Raw genomic sequence first — 18,607 nt, forward strand, 5'->3', positions numbered from 1 at the left:
CCGCATCATCTCGGTACATCCGATGATCAGCAATCAAATGTTCAGTGCGTACAGCAGGATTTTAGTCTCCTCTATATAGAGGTACTTTAAACAGCATGTTGACCACCAACCAAGTTCATCCAAAATAACAATGTCAAGCCCCAACGTCACCCAGCGTCGCGCCTTTCGGCGCACTGACGATTATACTCCCGGTACCGCAAAACTCAGGCTTGTACAGGAAGCACTCCAGCTCCCCCTTGCCCCAACATCAGTTCTGATCAAGGTCCATGCTGTGGCTCTCAACTACCGTGATGCCAATATCGCGAATGGAGGAAATCCGTGGCCAATAACCCCTCACGGCATCTTGTGCAATGACGCTGCAGGCGAGATCATTGCTATCGGAGATAAGGTAAAGGCCTTCGAAATAGGTGATCGAGTTGGGCCTATCACGGATACGGAAAATGTTTCGGGACGTGAGACGAAACGGTCGTGGCTGGCAGCAGATGAGGATGGAGTCATGGCGGACCATGTAATCTTTGACGAGCGTGTATTGTGCAAGCTCCCAACTTATCTTGATTGGATTGATGCCTCGATCATACCCTGCGCTGGTGTCACCGCATGGTCGGCCTTGAAGGGTATGAGTATTGGACAGACCGTATTGATTCAAGGTATGTGCTTCAATATCTGATATCCACACATCGACTGACTAGGCAGGAACCGGTGGTGTGAGCGTTTTTGCACTTAAACTCGCAAGAGCTGCGGGTCTTCGTGTGATCTTGACATCCTCAAGCGACGCAAAGCTTGAGCAAATGAGACAAAAGTTCTCCGACCCACCAATTCTCACTGTCAACTATTCGAAGATCCCAGACTGGGATCAGGAGGTTATGAAGCTCACTGGCGGAAATGGTGTCGATATCGTTGTTGAGAACGGCGGAACCGGATCTTTGGTCCAAAGTCTCAAGTGCACGAGACGCGGAGGTGTGGTCAGTCAGGTCGGATATCTTGGTAAACAAGATCCAGCTCATCTGCGCGAACTAGTGCCGACTATCATTGACCGGAGAATCAATCTTAGGTCAGGCCATGCTGCCCAGGTGTTTATGATCTAATGCTAACGTGAAACAGGGGCATTAATGCTGGCTCTAGGTTCGATATGGAGGACTTCTGCGCTGCTCTCGAAGCAGCACAGACACCGCTCAATGATCTTATTGATAAGGTCTTTCCCTTTGAGGAGGCTGAAGCCGCTGTCGAATATGTTTGGCAGGGCAAGCAGATTGGGAAGTTAGTCTTACGCCTTTAGATGGGTTGGTCCTTGTATAACCTTGGAAACACTCGAGTATATGAAACAAGCCTGAGTGCCGCGCTCACGCGCGGCCAAAAAGACGATCGAAGAGAGGTATCACCACCTTTAGGACCTTTTTTTTAGCTGTCTTTTTAGCTGTCTTTTTAGCTGTCTTTTTAGCTGTCTTTTTAGCTCTCTCTCCAACTAATCGTCGAGTACGGAGTAGTTGTGATTAGTCGAGTAAAGGAAGATTTAGTTAAACTATAAACACAGAAATCTTGATGAAGTACTGATGATAGAAGTGTACTGAAATATAATTGGAAAAAAAAAAGATAAATATAATTCGCCAAAATCCCTTCAGTGGAGCCAAAAGTCTTGGCTAAGCCGTGATCATCCATAGATGAGCAAGATGAAAGTAGTTAAAACACTAAATCAAAGCCCGTGGACCCTTGAGACATTCGCTTGTAGGTGCCCACTAGGTAGCATCAATAGCGGGAACCTGGGCAACTTACGTCTAGTGCAGGCCTTGGGGTAATCTTGGGATGCTCCGAGGTCCCGAACAGTAACCTTGGAAACCTTAGAAGTCCACGGGTCCATCCATGGATGACATTAGTTAGTGTGGACTGTGAGAATACAGGAAACTATAATCGGATGAATAAATTTTGTTATGGATACATATAAGCTCGACGAGACATTAGATCGAAGTGATTCAGAAAACTACATACACAAAATCCTCCGCCTATCCACAGGAGACCAGAACAGCCCCAGACAAACCAAGAAAAGAGTACAGGTAAAACGCCATTCCCATGCGAGCCTTAGAAAGTAACGTCAATCAATAAAAGGAAAAAGAAAACAACGTGATATCATGTGAAAGGGGAGAGGGTATAAAACAAGAAGGGGGAGGAAGGGGAATGAGGTCTTCGCTTAGAAGTCCTCATCGAAGTTGAGACCATCACTGGCGACAGCCTCGCCCTTCTCGTTGGTCTCCTTCTTGGTGGAAGCCATGACACCGGCCTTCTGGTAGTCACCGACACGCTTCTCGAAGAAGTTGGTCTTGCCGGCCAGGGAGATAGACTCCATGAAGTCGAAGGGGTTGGTGGAGTTGTAGTACTTCTTGTTGCCAAGAGCCACGAGCAAGCGGTCAGCGACAAACTCGATGTACTGGCGCATGAGGGCGGCGTTCATGCCGAGAAGACCACAAGGAAGAGCATCAGTCAGGAACTCTTGCTCAATGCCGACGGCCTCAACAATGATGTCCTCGACAACCTGGGGTTCAGGGCGGTTGTTGAGGTGAGAGAAGAGCAGACAGGCGAAGTCAGTGTGGAGACCCTCGTCACGGGAGATAAGCTCGTTGGAGAAGGTGAGACCAGGCATCAGACCACGCTTCTTCAGCCAGAAGATGGAAGCGAAAGAGCCAGAGAAGAAGATACCCTCAACAGCGGCGAAAGCAATGAGGCGCTGACCGAAGGTGGACTCCTTGTCGTTGATCCAGCGAATGGCCCAGTCGGCCTTCTTGGCAATGCAGGGGACTGAGGAAAGGTTAGTGAAAAGGTCAATTGTGGGTGTTGGTGGGAGACAATGCTTACTGGTGTCAATGGCATCGAAGAGGTATGTGCGCTGCTTGGGCTCCTTGATGTAGGTATCAATGAGGAGAGAGTAGGTCTCGGAGTGGATGTTCTCCATCATGATCTGGAAGCCGTAGAAGCAACGAGCCTCGGGGATCTGAACTTCTCCGCTGAAGCGCTCAACCAGGTTCTCGTTAACGATACCGTCGGAGGCGGCGAAGAAGGCAAGGACGTGTGAGATGAAGTAACGCTCATCATCGTTCAGGCGGTTGTGCCAGTCGTGGAGATCCTTGGAAAGATCGATCTCCTCTGCGGTCCAGAAAGAGGCCTCGGCCTTCTTGTACATCTGCCAGATCTTTTTGGATATCAATTAGCACTAATGTTCACGCGAAAAATTCTCCACTTTAACCACTTTACGCGTGACGACGCGTGGTGGACATGACTCACCTCGTGGTACTTGATGGGGAACATGACAAAACGATGGGGGTTCTCCTGGAGGAGGGGCTCAGTGGCCTCCATGGCCTTGATAGCTTCGGCCTTGGTAAGAGTCTTCTCGACGGGCTTCTCGACGGTGTCGACCTTCACGGAGGTAGGGACATTTTCCTTGCCAACGGAGGTGAAGTCGAGCTTCTTGACTGGGGAGTCAGACATCTTGAGGTTCTCGAGGGAGGAAGCAGCCTGATGGAGGGTATTTGTTAGCTTCGAGGTCATTCACGACGCGTCCAACGCGAGAGGCGAAAAGCGTGACATCACGTACCTGCTTCGAGGGAGTAACTTGGGCAGCCATTGAGACAAGTATCTGAGGAATGTAATGTGACAGAGAAATGCTTCAAGACAAGAATGGAAGGAAGCTTATGAAGTGGGATGGGAAATTCGAGAATCGATGAGGGAAAAGAAAGTCCATTAAGTACTCCCGGTGGATTGGCGATTTCTCTAGCGCGACTTGCAAAGTCACGTCCCACGTGACCACGCGGTGCTTAGGTAACGGTACCAGAACGCGTTCGCCTCTTTTCCTCATGCCACTTGAGACCCAGCAACATCCGAAAAGATGGCCGTGCTCCATACCAGCCCCCCTGAGGACCCATTCTTGTGCAGGACTCTTGTGCATTCTGATCATACATCTTAATCTGCTCAAGCATTTGCAGTGACAGCTCTATACTTGTACTTTACTTACTCTATAGTAAAGCTTTGAATTGAGTCTAATAGACTATAACCACTTCCAGAAACATACACAGTACATAGCATGGTATACGGGTATTCAGAGTAACCAGATCCATCTCAAACAAAGCAACGCGTCTCCAATTTTCGACGTAATTTGTCCCCACATCAAGATCAGATAAGCCAGAGGAGCTAACGCGCGACGCGACTAGCACAACAACCCGGATTTACGGCTCTAATTGGCCTTGTTTTCAGGCCTAGATCCAGCGGATTGACATCTCATTCGTCTACTGGCTTTGTTTCCGTGATCATCGGTACTCCGATATCCGGCGTGTCGGGGTCAGGTCGAGCTCAGCTCCCCACACGCGTTCGCGTTCTTGGTGGGAACAGGGTCTCCCTGCATTTTCGAAATGGACCCAAGTCGAAGATACTTGCCCATCCTGCGAAAGCTCAGGAGTACGGTTTGTACCTTGGACAAGTTAAGGTTGAGTAGCAACACTCTGACATGTGGCAGATCTTGTCAAAGAATGAAGGATGGACGAAGTACGGATTGCCCCATATGGTAGAAATTTCTGTACCGCAGTGGATACAAGCAAGTAAACCTTGGAAGTACTCCGTACATGACACGCCGATCATCTGGGTTCGCGTGTCTGAGAAGGCAGCAATCTGGAGTACTCAATAGTACGAATTTGTTAATTTCAAGGCTGTGCATGATCAACTCCGTGTTCCGTGATCAGTGCTTCGTACCTGAGCATCGCTCAAGCGCCAAGTACTTGGCTTACCGCTATTTAATAATTTAGGCTGTTGCGCTGGATACCTGCGATGTTAGGCAAGGATGTTCCACTTTATTCAAATGTGACTTCGTAACTTTATGGATGGGTTTACAGTGCAATGTGGCAAACCCCTTGCAAGCCTGAAGTCTTCACTCCAGGGCAACCCCCAGATATTCTACTGTATTCAGGGCGTACCTTGCATCGCCACGTGCTAGCGCGTTCTTGTGTTTCGTGATGCTCTAAGCGTGCCAAGATATCTTTTATGTGTAACTAATCCATGGATATATACAACCAACTCCCTTCTAGAGATCCGGGAGGAACGCCAACTCTATGCTTAAATCGAAAGCAGCATGCCCAGAATGTTCTATGCAAACCCCAGTGCAGATAGCAGTGTTAGATCTCGACTTGAGATCCCTGTGGGTATCGTCTGAGTTGCTTAGATTCCTTCACGGAAAGAGTCGGGCAGAACCCGATCTTCGACGCGCCGCATCAACTTGTTGGTCTGCTCAGCCAGACTGAGGGTTAAGATCTAAGATGCGGGGTCAGATCGTATCGCAAGTTAGAGTTCGGTCTGTACTTACGGTGTGGGGTAGAATGCGGGCCAGATGGGCGAAGAAGCCCTTGTAGATGGCGAAAAGACCCTCGGTGCGAACGGTCTTGAGAAGACAGTCGAAGACACCGCCGTACAGGTTACCAGTCTGGTTGTACATACGGGCCATGATCGTGTCTAGAAATCAAGTCAGCCAGGCACCAATTTCAGGTAGGTATATCCACTTACCGGGAGGGTGCATGAAGCAGCACACAACGAAGCCAGACACTGCACTACTGGTCAGGTGCAGAGCAGGACCCTCCTCCATGCCCAAGTGGCGGGTCAGACGGCGCTTGGCAAAGAAGTATGTGGGGAGCTGGACGGAACTGCCGAAACTAGTACGGATCATGGCAGCTCCGACACCACGGTAGATACCCTTGATACCCTCGCCTTTGTAGATCTTGCTCAATCCGTCGATCGAGTTCTTGTAGTTGTGCTGAGTGCCCACCGGGAGGAAAGGCGAGTATGACTGGAGACGAGTCTTCACAAGGAAAAAGGGCGATCCGGCAGCAGCTCCGATGACACCAGAAGCGGCACCTGCAAAGATATTGGCACCAAGGGATTGGACCTTGGGGTCGTTGTAGATGGTGGATGTGAGGTTTGAGCGGATGGGCTCGTAGAAGCCCAGACGGCAGCCGTTCAGCAGGATTTGGTATACATACTAGAGGCCCAGGGAGGTTAGTCTCATGCGCTTGGATCCATATTACCCCGGATTTTCACTCACGGCAGATCCAATACCCCGGAACAAACCCCGAGGTCCCTCATTTTGCAGGATGACCTTTACACCATGCAGCACACCTTTGTACTTCTTAGCAGCCTCACTCTTGGCTTGCAATTCACCCTGCAACTGCAGACTAGGGATCGACCGGGTCATATTAGTCTAATTGCGCCAGTGAGAAAGCGACGCAAACGACCTACCGGATCTTCACCGTCTCGAAGCTGTGAGTGACTGTGACCGCACCGCATGCCGCGATACCGCCTGCAATGAACGCACTGTATACTAGGTAAGCCTCAGACTCGAGGCGCAATGGCGCATGGCTATATCATACCCTCCAGTTGTCGCCATGGTGTTTGATTGGTAATTTGGCGAGGGGACGACTGCCCAGATGGGTGTCGGCTAGCGGTTATCGGAGGGGGTCGGGGCGGGTGACAGTGCAACGAAGGAGACGTCAAGCACGAATGCGCAGGGTGTAAATGCTGGCCCAAAATACACCTGAGTATAGCCTATGGAATATATAGAAGGAAGAAAGATGAGGGAGATGCCAGGGCATAAAAGCTTACATGCGGCGAATTGAACTCGGCTCAACGGTCATTGGTCAATGTGTGCCTGGCCCTCCGGCCTCGGTGCTGGTGTGGGTAGCCCCGGAGTTTTACTGGGCGGTGAGCCGCCGGTGACGGGCATCAGCGGTTATAGCCCATTTTGGATATTCTTGACATGCGTTAGGAATATGTCTCTCGATATGCAATGGGGAGATATGAGGTTAGATCTTTGTCCTGCAAAAATGCGCTCCTTGCTTCAAGCTGAGGTACAAATCAGTCCTGGAGCAACCCCATACTGCTCCGATAGGCCAGTCCCGTGTATACATAGATCAAAAGCGGTGTAGCGCGCAAAAAAGCGATCATGCGGAGCTCTGCTCGGAGCTTCGATAACAATTGTTGACACCAATCCCCTCTTATCCGTCCGATCGCGTCTTCAAGAGTACTGTTATGTGCAATACCCAACAATAAACCATTGAATTCAACCTAGCTGTTCATCACCATGGCCGAGGGGCAATCAACACCGCAGCTGGCCACGGCCGCTCAAGCTCCCCTCCGATCACAAAAAGTCTCAGAAACCGTTCCTTACTATCGCCCTAGCAAGGTAGGTCAAAATCCACATGAATATTTACCATGTTGAGGCTAACAGTTATTTGTGCCAGGGTTTCTATCCCTGCAAGAAGGAACCGTCGAAATACGTGACCTCCTTGGATTTTGATGACCAAGGCGATTACCTCGTCGGCGCGGGAAATGACGAGAGCATTCACACCTACGACGTGAAAGAAGGAAAATTTAACAAAACAGTGGCCTCCAAGAAATATGGTGTCCACCTCGCACGATTTACTCACCATTCACGTCAAGTACTCCACGCGAGCACCAAGGTTGATAGTACGTGATGGCATACCTTCGCTCTGGGCCCTTTCTGTAAGCTAACCATCGACAGATAATCTGCGACTGTTAGATCTTCATAACGAGAGCTACGTTCGATATTTTACCGGAGTTGGTGACCAGGTCACTTGCCTAGCTCTCTCCCCCGCCAGCGACGCCTTCATATCCTGCTCCAAGGATGATACCGTGACGCTCTGGGACCTAAACTCCAGAAACCCACAAGGAAAACTCAACATCGCGACTCCCTACCTCTCCGCCTTTGACAACTCCGGTGCAGTCATTGCAATTGCCTCTCAATCCACCTCCGTCGTGCTCCTCTACGATTTCCGCAACTTCGACAAAGCGCCATTTTCTACCTTTGACCTTGCTCCATGGGAAGAGAGATTCACACCCTCAACTCGAGGACGCGCATGGACTAAATTGGAGTTTTCCAACGACGGAAAGTCTTTGTTGCTCGGAACAGATTACCATGGTCACTACGTTCTAGATGCCTATGAGGGTACCGTCAAGGCCTTCCTTGCGGGCAAGAGCGGCTCATCCGGTCGTGCGGCACCGGTATCTACCACTGGCAAACCACTTGGACAGGGAGATGCGTGCTTTTCGCCTGACGGGCGATACGTTGTTGGTGGAAATGGCGAGCAACCCGGTTTGCTTATGTGGGATATCAACCAGGCAAACGCGGCGGACCCCGCACTGCAGCCTGCATACAGACTGCCCTACCAGAAAGCTACAGCCATGGTGGAGTGGAACCCAAGATACAACATGATCGCCAGTGCTGAGAAGGAAATCGTCTTCTGGGCCCCTGACGACCCTTCCAAATCTTCCGAGAAGTAACTCCGGATATCACGACAACAGAAGATGACAGTTACGATCTTTCCAAAAATTTAAAGGCACATCTCTCAGAACCGATACCCCGCGGGCGAGGAAGACTCTATTGGCGTGTCTATATTCTTCTATCTTTATCTTTCCCCACCAGACTTCGCGCTGTGTCACAAATCCAAACATCAGGGCCTTTGAGGTCATCATCGTCTTCCCTGCTGCTCTCAACCGTGGCCTCGATCTGCTTATCGATTGTGCGATTGCTGGAAATTGTCGTTAACCCCGTGACCCAACCGTACAAGAACACGCTGTTGTTTATGTCCGACAACGTTTTCGCAACTTCATATACCACGGGGTGAAGTTCGTCTTTTTCTTTGGCTGCATCGATCGCTGATTGAGCATCGACCACTTTAATGGGAATTTTCCACTCCTCAGGAATCTGGTAGTTGGACAATTCCTGGAATTTTCGCCGAATGGCTTCCCCGTCGAGCCCTTCATATGGTCCTTCTCCCATCAGCAACTGAGTGCGGATCTTCTCGGTGTCTGTGCCGATTGTCTCGACTATTTCCTTAAAGCGTACTGCAGCTTCTGAAGTGGCAATAAGTTCACGGCCACTCATCGCCGGCCAGATCTCTGAGGGCAACAGTGGCTTCTCTTTTTCAACCTCGATTTGTCGAAGGATAGCAGGGTGGAATTGGAATGTTGGGACAATGTCTTTGATGTGTGAAAGGTCGGACACCACGGCAAGCAGGATGGTGCAGTCAACATTCAGGGTAGGTGTGAAGTTCTTGAATGGTTGAGGCAGTAGATAGGCCAGCTCAGTGCCAGTGTTCGTCGGTAAACTTTGCTGACACTCGACCTGAACACCATAGCTCCGCATTTGTGTCAAGATAGAATCAATCGCAGGAACACTTCCCTCCTCAATCTTTGGTATCACAACCCGTAGCCGAGGGTGCACGTATTTCACCCGCGTGGCATTAGAAGCTCTGCGTAAGTCTCGAGCCAGCTTAATGAGCTCCATCTCATCGTCATCATCGTCGTCGTCCTCGTTCTGCAACACAGTCCGCTCCTCAGACTCAGACTCCTCATCGCTATCACACTCCCACCCCTTTTCTGCCATCTCAAATAGCAGTCGACTCTCCGAGATAGTCGAAACCTTCACCCATTCCTGCCCGTCATCGGCAACAATGTCAACCATAGCACTCTTGCGCTTATCCTTGTTGGGTGGTTTCTCAGGCTGCGCGCCAGCTTTCAGTTTGGATCTCTCGCGCACTCTCGCCTTCGTCTCCCCTTCCCAATAAAACCTCCTCCCAAGAGCAACCAGCCCAGAACAGGACCCCTTCGTAACCCTCCAAATAGCCTGATAAAACGGCAAATTTGACGAGCGCAGAGTATGTAGCAGGCGCATTTCGGTATCTGGATCAGCAGATTCTTGCTCTGCCCCGATGGCTTCATCAATTTGCTTCGCCATCTTGTGAAGAATCTTCAATTCGACATTCACGTTTGTGCGGAACTGGCGCACTTCCACGAACTGCGGGTTGCGGAGCGTGGATGCCACAAGAGCTGAATAAGCATCGACATCGTCAAGAAGCTCATTGCATTCTTGAATCAATTGTCTGGAGAGTGTGACGCTTGTGCGAGAGGTCGGTTCCTGGGCCTCTGGTGGTCTGGCGGTGCCAGTGCTTGTATTGTCGGTTTGGCTGTCATCCAGTTCCCGATGTGGGTCGGTGTTTGTTGCCATTATGGAGATCTGTTTCCACGAAGATAAAATGACTTTGAACTGTTTTTATATTTGCTCATGGGCTGGCGAGATGTGAGAGCACGTGGAGCAGATTGTTTGAGGGTTGCGGCTGTTTGGTACCTAATGGAGTGTCGTGTGGGGCAAGTGCGGACGTTTTTATCAGATTGATCACTCGCATTCCCAGTCTTCCAGGGTTGTAGAGATGCGCTTTTGGTAAAATTGAATCTGTATCTCTATATGAACGAGGTTTAAAACATGAGGTCATGAAAATTCATTAACTTGTGACTCATTAGATGTATTCTGGCCGCTTCTACCGATGTCCACTTCACTAGCAAGTGAGAGGCGGGGGCTGAAACCAATACTACAAACATAGATCTAGAGGCCCACCTAATGCTGTACATTGAATGAAGTCATGAGGAATCGGGTTTCATTGCTAGACAAATTACACTGTGTCCAACCAACGTATAATAAAGATCAGCCAAGGGGACAAGATAGTTGACAGAAGTGATAAGGACAAACGCCATGACATGCTTGCACCCTGAACGAAGGGATAAGTTGCTCCTCAAAAAAATACCGTGTTCATGATCAATCAGATAGATGATTGACCTTGATAGGTGTCCGAGTGCATCTGCACCAAGTAAGATCAATACACATCAACAATAAACTAAATGTAATCTAATCCTTGTTTTTGCCGGTGAGTCTTTCCCTCTCACTCGAGTTGCGAGGTGACTCGTCCTCGGACCATCTATCACCATCTTCTTCGCCCACCGCGAATATTGTCTCCTCCTCGAGGGACTCACGCTGTCGGGGTGCCGAGGAGACGGGCTTGGGAGGCACTGGGGACAGATCACGGCGGCCCTGAGCGGCTGAGCTGCCAGGGTAATCGGGAGGAGCATCATAGGCATCTTCTTCATCCAGGCCACTGCCGAATGATCGGATCTCGAATCCATCATCATCTTGAGCAAGCTATAATGATTATTAGCATTCATCTTATGCCATTCATTAGAGAAGGGAGAAATCCATACCTCGTCACTCATAGCGAACCGGCGGTTGTTAGCAGTTGGTCGCCACAAGTAAGCCACGAAAGCGATATCAAACAGGTAAACCAGGTTGAGCCAGCCATCGAGCACGAACCATCGGGCCTTCCAGTGGTCGGGAACAAAGCTGGCGTCACTGCGTCCGGCGAAAGCGAATGAGTTGATGAAGAAGAAACCGAAGATCACGATGATGCTGCCGAGGATACACCACCACAGCTTCTTGTACATCATGGCCTTGGTCTTTTGCTTCCTGTCAATGAGGTCTTTCATGGTAGCGTTCAGTGAGTTCAAAGTCCACACATAGAACGCAGTCAATGTTCCGGCAAGTGGGAGGACAATCAGCAGCACCAATGGGCCAGCACTCTCTGGAGTGATCGACAAGCTGGCCACCGAGTAAACCACGGCAAAAATGAAGTGTGCGATGGCCAGGACACGAACATAGATCATGGTACGGCCCAAGGAATGTTTCACGACACCGTAGCCCATGCAGACAATGAGCAGGAGGAAGAACGAAAATGCATTTCTGCCTGCGTTGAGTACTGCCACAATGACCATGAGAGCTTTAGCTCCGCCATTGAGGCCGTTTCGGTTTTGGTATTCTGTTACAAGTCAGACGAAGGTGACTAAAAGCTCGATGGCAGTTGACTTACCGTAGAATCCCCACGTCATCAGTTGCTCAACAATCAAGAACACCACAATCGCTGTGATGTAATTTTGAACAGGCACTACCAGGCTCGTTAGTACGGATTCGAAGTGGGAAAATGATTTGACGTACAGATATCATAACGGTTTTGCACGTATAGGAAGGCCCAGAAACTAGACTCGATGTAAGCGTTTCTGTGATCATGTATCTTATCGGGTTGGCTTTGACTTACATTCCAATCACAGCATACACAATGGTCAAACCCCCATAGAATGGAAGCTTCGCGATTTGTGCAGCGGGGAGCTCGCCATAAGAGTTTCGGAAGGTGACAACCGCCTTATAGTCCTCTCCGGAGTACGCATAGGTGCTCACGCAGTAGAAGCCAGTCTTCCTGACAGGGTATTTCAGGGCATCGGGGTCATTCAAGTGTATCGCCTTGGAGATTATAGGGCTCGTGGAAACGTCGGTAGCATTGTCCGTAAGAACGAAAGAGCCGAGTTGGTCCTCGGTACAGATTTTCGCATCAACATTGGAGGCATCGCAGATTGTTTCCTTGAGCTTGATTCGGATAACGAATTAGCCGCGCCCCAAGGTTGAAGTAATTCACATGAAACTTACCTCAGCGTCCTCTGAGCGGTATTTCCCAATCAATTCCTCATCAGACCATTCAAAGATGACTAAACTAGCCATAGGGTCGCTTTCTGGTGCCCCAGCTGATTTGGAGAATTTCACCAATATGAAAGGGTCAACACTTCCTCCCCAAGCTTTGCGACTGTACATCCCTGAGCATCGTTGTCGGTGCGCATCATCGGATTTCTGCGAAGAGTACTGTGAGCTTATGCAAACGCCAATTTATAGTGTCCCGAAGCTTGAAGGGTATCTTACCAATTCGACATCGTTGGCAAGCGCCTGGCTCGCCAGTAGGGCTGTCAGGCCCAAGGTCTGGAGCCAGCCCTTCATGATTGTAGATTTGGGCTAGACTAGACTCCGGGTGTCAGGGGAATGATAAGACCACACAGCATCAAAGCAGAGATATGAGCGGCGAGGCAATAGATTCGCTGCGACGGATTAGCAAGACGGGAGGTTAAGGAGACCGTTGAGCTTAATGCGTGGCCCCAAACCGGGGAAGCCGCGCGTGGATATTATCTAAGCCAAATCTGCCACTAATTTTAGTTTCCAACTTGGGTTGATCTTTTTTTTTTATTCAAGCCTACAACCCATACTTATTGGCAGCCAGCTGATCATCATGCCGGTTAAGGAGCTGAAGCAGCCATGCACAAACTGCAAGGATGCTGAATTCGAGATCACTGTGCGCCAGAAGAACCTTTGCCAGTATGCGACAATCTATAACCCCTCCAACCGAGAGATTCTAACATCACCAGACCTTGCTACAAAAGCTTTGTTGGCCAAAAGGTCGTTGGGCGCCTTATTCATTACCGACCCCACGGACGAGACCATGCGCCCCATAAGCTTCTCCTTCCCGTATCTTATGGCGTCTCCTCGTCGGTTCTGATGCATGTATTGCACGCTGATCGTCAGAGGCGCCTCGATGCAGGACGTCTTGTAGGCTATGACGTTCACGTACTCGTCATTGATCCATCAACAATTTCTGCGACAGACGAGTCATTCGATCAAAAATTCAAATTGATGCAAGCCACCTACCCTGCCTATACTTTCTCCTGCGTTCCCTTCCACGGCATCTTTGATCACGACGTGGAGGTCGAAGAAATCATGCAGGAATATGCAGGACCTCATTTCAAGGATAACAAGTCACTCTCCAATGAAGAACGGTTGACTGCCTTCCGTTCATCCATCTCTACAGCCACCTCTCAGGCCGACATTGACACCATCTTACTAACAAGACTTGTTGTTGCATTCGCAAAGAAGTCCGGATGCCAGTCTGTTATCTGGGGTGATTCGGACAGCCGTCTCGCCGCAAAAGCACTTGCTGTCGTTGCTAAAGGACGGGGGCCTCCCTCACTTGGCAAGTATCTGATGGCATGTCTCCATGGGGCTTGAAATTTGAATACCCGTTGCGTGACCTATACAAAGCGGAGCTGCATCAATACGAGAGCATCTGCCCAGAGCTTTCTGATATAATAATTCCCGAGCAGGCGCCATCGGAAAATGTTCTCACCAAAAACCTTTCCATCGATGAGTTGATGCTACGATATGTCCAGAGCCAGGGCGCAAAGTACCCAGGTGTCATGGCGAACGTAGCAAGAACAGCTAATAAACTCGATTCCTCGACCTCCGGTTCTGCCGCTACGTGTGCTCTGTGTGCTGGTCTCCTGGGAAATACCGAGGGAAATACCGGAGTCACTGTTTCCAACCAGGCACAGGACAACCAAAGCTCCCAATTTTGTTACGGATGTATGCGATCTCGACCTGACGAGCTTTGCTAAAAGAAACAACATTCGTTTGATCAAATTACTAAACGAGCCAAAAACAATCCTCCCACCCTAAATCCATCGCCAATAACTATGGGGTATCTGAAAATGTGCTGCATCTCAAGATCATCATGCGTGAAGCATTACCGTCCACCTCGCTCCAAATCATCTTCGGGATGGCTCGCTCCGCCAAACCATCTGCCAAATGAGCGGTTGTTCTTGGGCTGTTTGGCGGGTTGAGGTCTGGTCGGGGGCTCCGGGCCAGCGTCATGCCCTGCCCCACGGCTCGATGGGTGTGCATAATCGTATGCCGGGGGGCTGTCGCTGACCACTCCACCTTCTTGTCTGTCGAACGCGTCGGGGAGACTATGATCGACTTCGACTGCTTCTTCTCGTCTGTTGTCCTCCCGTCGTGTTTGCGATCGCCGTCTGCTGCGCTTAGAGGCAGCCTTGGCGCCCTTTTCGCGCAAGTGGGTTTCGAGGATGACCGCGTTTCTGGTGTTGGCTTTGTATACAGCGTCGGCAAGGTCACCAATGAATGGAACAAGTCCAATGACGAAATCGACAATCACGTTGATCATCATCTTCATGCGCAAGGCCGCAGGAAGTCCCCCGTCAATTCCCTCGCAAGATTTCACGACCATCATGGCAAGTGCGGCATCTCCAGCGTCACCGATACTGGGTTGTGTTAGCATATGTCTCACTCTCGCGACCGTGCTCTGATAGATCTTACAATGGAACCAATCCAATCACACTTCCCCAGCCGAATTGAATTCCGCATAAATTGAAGAGAGCATAGTCGAGTTGGTAGGCTCTGCGCTTGACCTTGGTCAAGACTTTGCTATCATTGTCTGATAATCCTGGGGGAATAGCCTTGCGACGCTTCTGCGTCTTCTTTCCGAAGGTACGACCGAGTCGTGAAGCTGGAACTTCTTCGAAGTAAGGGTCCTAATGACGCCTGATTAGCCACCTGTCTTTGCCAGTCCAATCAGTATGGATTCTCACCTCGGTGCCAAAGTGATTCTTGGCAGTTTCACCTAGAACCCTCTTCCCAATCAAAGATACCAGAGCTTTCGACATCTTGAACGTTGTAAATCGAAGAAAAAAGTCCTTGTGGAAAGGACTGTAAAGATAGAAAATGCCGGTGAATATATTTCTTGTGAAAGCAGACGCTCCTTGCGAGGATCGCGAGCAAGGGTAACAAAAATAGAAGATAAGCCTTTGATCCTTTGAAAAGCTTAGCGCTGGTTGGTCGATCAAGGGTTTCAGTAGGCGCTCGTTTCCCTTAATCCAAGCTCAAAGGGATGCGAAAGGACAGTAGTGAAAAGTTCCTTGAGAATGGGGATTTAATATAAAAATCCAGTCACAGGGGATCCAGGGCGATCAATTGTTTTCCGCGACAGACGTCATACCCGTGAATCCTGGAATGTCAGTGAGCAGCCACATGTGGCGTTACACTCTGCACCGCCACACCTTAGTCACCCGATCATCAACTTGGGCAGCTCCGGCACGTTGGTCTTAGTTGCTCCCCAACACCTCATTTCACTCTTCTCTCTGAGCTGATTGGCACACTTCAACCTCTTATCCTCCTGCATACTCTGCTATCAGAATTTGACATAGCAACTTCGCCACATCCACACAGCCCTGGGTTGGTCCACCCTTCCTGGAAGCTGTTATCTCCACAGTGCTGGCTTGCTTGTTTCGACTGTTTGCGCCGTCGGACTAAGTGAGCAACCGGTTTTCACTCACTAAAGTTTTGAAATGCCAGAGCATCTCCAACAATATGACAGAAACAAAGATGCAATTAGAAGATTGTGAGTACCTGACGTTCCATCGATCGGAATGACGACAGGCCACTGACCAAGGCCGGCGGGGTGTTTGTAACAGGGCTGGATGACCTGTGTGTCCGTTTCATTATCAATCTTCCCCGCGAAGAGCTCGAGTCGGTTGAGCGAATATGTTTTCAGGTCGAAGAGGCACAGTGGTTCTATGAGGACTTCATACGCCCATTAGACCCTGCTTTGCCGTCCCTCAATCTCAAGACTTTCGCCATGCGCATTTTCCAACACTGCCCACTGATGTCGAATTGGTCTCATCAGCACCATATTGCGGCTTTCTCAGAATTCCTTGCCTACAAGACTCGAGTTCCCGTCCGTGGCGCGATCATGTTGAACCAGGACATGGATGAAGTTGTGCTAGTAAAGGGCTGGAAGAAGGGAGCCAACTGGAGTTTTCCTCGTGGAAAAATCAACAAGGGCGAGAAGGATCTCGATTGTGCCATTCGTGAGGTATATGAAGAGACCGGGTTTGATGTTCGGGCCGCCAATCTGATCAAGAATGATGACGACGTCAAGAACATTGAAGTTACCATGAGAGAACAACACATGCAGCTTTTTGTGTTCCGAGGTGTTCCTCGTGATACCTACTTCGAGCCTCGCACTCGCAAAGAGATCAGCAAGATCGAATGGTACAAACTGGCAGACCTGCCCACGATGAGAAAGAACAGGCAGCAAGATGAGGGGTACGCGGCTGCAAATGCGAACAAGTTCTACATGGTGGCTCCTTTCTTGCACCCCTTGAAGAAGTGGATCGCCCAGCAAAAGAAGCTGGATCTCAAGGCACAACCTGCCGCCAAACAGGCGGCTATTCTTGAGGGATACACTTCTGTGGAAGAGAACGGCTATGCAAATGGTACTCCTGGGATGTCTCTTGCAGAAGTGGCGAGGCCGAGTGATCTTCCCGAGGTGGCCTCATCTCAAGATGCGTCGGATCACCTCAAGCGCCTTTTGAAAATCGGTGGCATGCCATCGCAAATGCAAGAGCCTGTCTCCGAGCCAGGTCAGCATCCTGCAGTTGATGCATCAAAATCAGATGCACTCCTCGCTTTGTTACTCCAAGGTAAAGCTCAGCAGGTCGCTCCCCATGTTTCTCATAATGATGCTACGCCGCTCCCACATGTAGCACAGCCAAATCTTCTGCATACGGGCCATCCCATCGGGCCAAACTTTTTCCCGGGTTTCCCCCAACAGCAGCAGACTCCTCATTTCCTCCCTGGCCATGCCCACATTGGCTTACAGTACCCTTCAAACGGGCCATCAATTCCTTCTCAAGCCGGATTCTCCAACGTGCAACCAGATGTTCTTGCTGCTCCTCCTATGCCACACTTTTCTCAAACTCCTCCCGTGTCACAATACCCCGTTCCCCAAGGCCATATGCCTGCACCTTTCCAGCGCACTGGTGATCCTCAATTCTCTGAATCTGGCCCAGCCTCTCGAAGTCACGGTCCAGCTGTCCCACCAGCGAGCAAGTTACCTCCGCCCAAACTTACAACTCACTCATTGGCACTCCTGAACGCTTTCAAAGTCCAGACCCCGAAAGGTCCGGGCCCGGCAACCTTGGCAGCTCCTGTGCAAGACTCTCCCCATGTGCGCAAGACATCTCAGCACCAGGATGGTCTTTTGAACTTGTTGAAGGGACCCCAAAGCTTGGCCAGTTCTCAGCTAGTAGAGCTGTCAGGAAACCCGGTTGTGCCGTCTCCAGCACCTCCCAGCAAACAGATTCTTCAGCGCCCGCAGAATCACTACAATTCACCAGCACAGTATTCAAGTGCCCAACCTCACAGCCATATCACCCCTGGTCAAGTGTCAGCTACTGTTTATGGGACTGCAGGCGCCTCACAGCCTGAGACTACCACCAAGCCGACCCACAAATCGAACGGTGGATCGAGTCGCAGAAACCCCGCGAGTAGAAGAGAACAGAACCCAACACCTCCAACCTCTTCACCGATGACAATTCTCTCGCGACCCCAGTCTGCCAAACGGGAGGTTCCACACCGGCCCCTCTCGCGCACAACGTCGATTCCACCAGCCCAGGCCCCGCAGGCCCCTGAACCCGTCAAGAATTTCCAGCCTCAAATCTTACGTCGGTCTGATAAAACTGGTTACGAAGAACTGATGGCCGCGGCTCCTCATTCAGAGACCCCTGAGCGGAAGCCGAGTCTGCCAGGTCCTCAGCACAGCCAGGGCTTGGCCCCGCAAGGAAACTTTGATAGACGCCCCAGTCAAACTGCCGAGCAGAAGGCGTCACTTTTGTCCTTGTTCGCCAAGGGGGATGGGCTTTCGTCTCCAAAGCCAGCTGGCTCCGCCCCGCTTGACTCGCGAGCGGCATACCAACAGCCAAACGGACCTCCAGGTTTTGTCAGCCCTATGTCATCTCGCTACCATCCTAATAGCGGAGGGACAATCTCTCGGCATGGCACGCCATCTGATGGAGGCGCCCAGGCTCATCACACTACCCAAGTTTCTTCCCCGAGCAACAAGGCGTTCTTGCTTGGATTCTTGGAAGGAGTCGCAAAGGGAAACAAATAGTCCCAGTCGACTTTTTTTTTTGTAAATGGCTTAATCACGGCCTATCTGAGATACATCATTATCCACATTGTAATATTGGATCAGGTTACATCTACACACCCAATTTCAAACGTAGCTTTGAG

The 18,607-nt window shown here is 50.3% G+C and overlaps 9 protein-coding genes across 9 annotated transcripts; 4 read left to right on the forward strand and 5 right to left on the reverse strand.

Annotated features, from left to right (window-relative positions):
* Nucleotides 1-130: 130 nt before the first annotated feature.
* On the forward strand, nt 131-1,641 carry N7506_000850 (zinc-dependent alcohol dehydrogenase family protein; the record flags this gene model as incomplete). Its single annotated transcript, XM_056950146.1, has 4 exons — nt 131-647; nt 694-1,051; nt 1,102-1,257; nt 1,620-1,641. The coding sequence occupies 4 exons, from the start codon at nt 131-133 to the stop codon at nt 1,639-1,641; spliced, it is 1,053 nt and encodes a 350-aa protein (XP_056816061.1).
* A 541-nt stretch (nt 1,642-2,182) lies between these two features.
* N7506_000851 (ribonucleotide-diphosphate reductase subunit RNR2) lies at nt 2,183-3,610 on the reverse strand (the record flags this gene model as incomplete). Its single annotated transcript, XM_056950147.1, has 4 exons — nt 2,183-2,787; nt 2,845-3,178; nt 3,271-3,501; nt 3,581-3,610. 4 exons carry the CDS (start codon nt 3,608-3,610, stop codon nt 2,183-2,185), a joined length of 1,200 nt encoding a protein of 399 aa, XP_056816062.1.
* Nucleotides 3,611-5,190: 1,580 nt separating this feature from the next.
* N7506_000852 (putative mitochondrial oxaloacetate transporter (Oac)) lies at nt 5,191-6,409 on the reverse strand (the record flags this gene model as incomplete). The annotated part of the gene is made up of 6 exons (XM_056950148.1): nt 5,191-5,283; nt 5,336-5,481; nt 5,533-6,004; nt 6,068-6,197; nt 6,262-6,336; nt 6,393-6,409. The coding sequence occupies 6 exons, from the start codon at nt 6,407-6,409 to the stop codon at nt 5,191-5,193; spliced, it is 933 nt and encodes a 310-aa protein (XP_056816063.1).
* Nucleotides 6,410-7,102: 693 nt separating this feature from the next.
* Nucleotides 7,103-8,322, forward strand: N7506_000853 (WD-repeat containing protein SWD2; the record flags this gene model as incomplete). The annotated part of the gene is made up of 3 exons (XM_056950149.1): nt 7,103-7,204; nt 7,263-7,488; nt 7,544-8,322. The coding sequence occupies 3 exons, from the start codon at nt 7,103-7,105 to the stop codon at nt 8,320-8,322; spliced, it is 1,107 nt and encodes a 368-aa protein (XP_056816064.1).
* Nucleotides 8,323-8,431: 109 nt separating this feature from the next.
* On the reverse strand, nt 8,432-10,048 carry N7506_000854 (uncharacterized protein; the record flags this gene model as incomplete). The annotated part of the gene is made up of 1 exon (XM_056950150.1): nt 8,432-10,048. One exon carries the CDS (start codon nt 10,046-10,048, stop codon nt 8,432-8,434), a length of 1,617 nt encoding a protein of 538 aa, XP_056816065.1.
* Nucleotides 10,049-10,723: 675 nt separating this feature from the next.
* Nucleotides 10,724-12,688, reverse strand: N7506_000855 (uncharacterized protein; the record flags this gene model as incomplete). The annotated part of the gene is made up of 7 exons (XM_056950151.1): nt 10,724-11,014; nt 11,074-11,684; nt 11,736-11,810; nt 11,861-11,901; nt 11,961-12,286; nt 12,347-12,556; nt 12,614-12,688. The coding sequence occupies 7 exons, from the start codon at nt 12,686-12,688 to the stop codon at nt 10,724-10,726; spliced, it is 1,629 nt and encodes a 542-aa protein (XP_056816066.1).
* A 286-nt stretch (nt 12,689-12,974) lies between these two features.
* On the forward strand, nt 12,975-14,133 carry N7506_000856 (uncharacterized protein; the record flags this gene model as incomplete). The annotated part of the gene is made up of 3 exons (XM_056950152.1): nt 12,975-13,060; nt 13,111-13,730; nt 13,781-14,133. 3 exons carry the CDS (start codon nt 12,975-12,977, stop codon nt 14,131-14,133), a joined length of 1,059 nt encoding a protein of 352 aa, XP_056816067.1.
* A 128-nt stretch (nt 14,134-14,261) lies between these two features.
* On the reverse strand, nt 14,262-15,198 carry N7506_000857 (DUF4112 domain-containing protein; the record flags this gene model as incomplete). The annotated part of the gene is made up of 3 exons (XM_056950153.1): nt 14,262-14,796; nt 14,852-15,066; nt 15,124-15,198. 3 exons carry the CDS (start codon nt 15,196-15,198, stop codon nt 14,262-14,264), a joined length of 825 nt encoding a protein of 274 aa, XP_056816068.1.
* A 703-nt stretch (nt 15,199-15,901) lies between these two features.
* Nucleotides 15,902-18,485, forward strand: N7506_000858 (decapping enzyme complex catalytic subunit DCP2; the record flags this gene model as incomplete). The annotated part of the gene is made up of 2 exons (XM_056950154.1): nt 15,902-15,932; nt 16,006-18,485. 2 exons carry the CDS (start codon nt 15,902-15,904, stop codon nt 18,483-18,485), a joined length of 2,511 nt encoding a protein of 836 aa, XP_056816069.1.
* Between the last annotated feature and the right edge of the window lie 122 nt (nt 18,486-18,607).

The sequence above is a fragment of the Penicillium brevicompactum genome (assembly GCF_028827555.1).
Source record: "Penicillium brevicompactum strain IBT 35665 chromosome Unknown utg000001l_segment0_segment0, whole genome shotgun sequence".
NCBI classification, from domain to species: Eukaryota; Fungi; Ascomycota; class Eurotiomycetes; order Eurotiales; family Aspergillaceae; genus Penicillium; species Penicillium brevicompactum.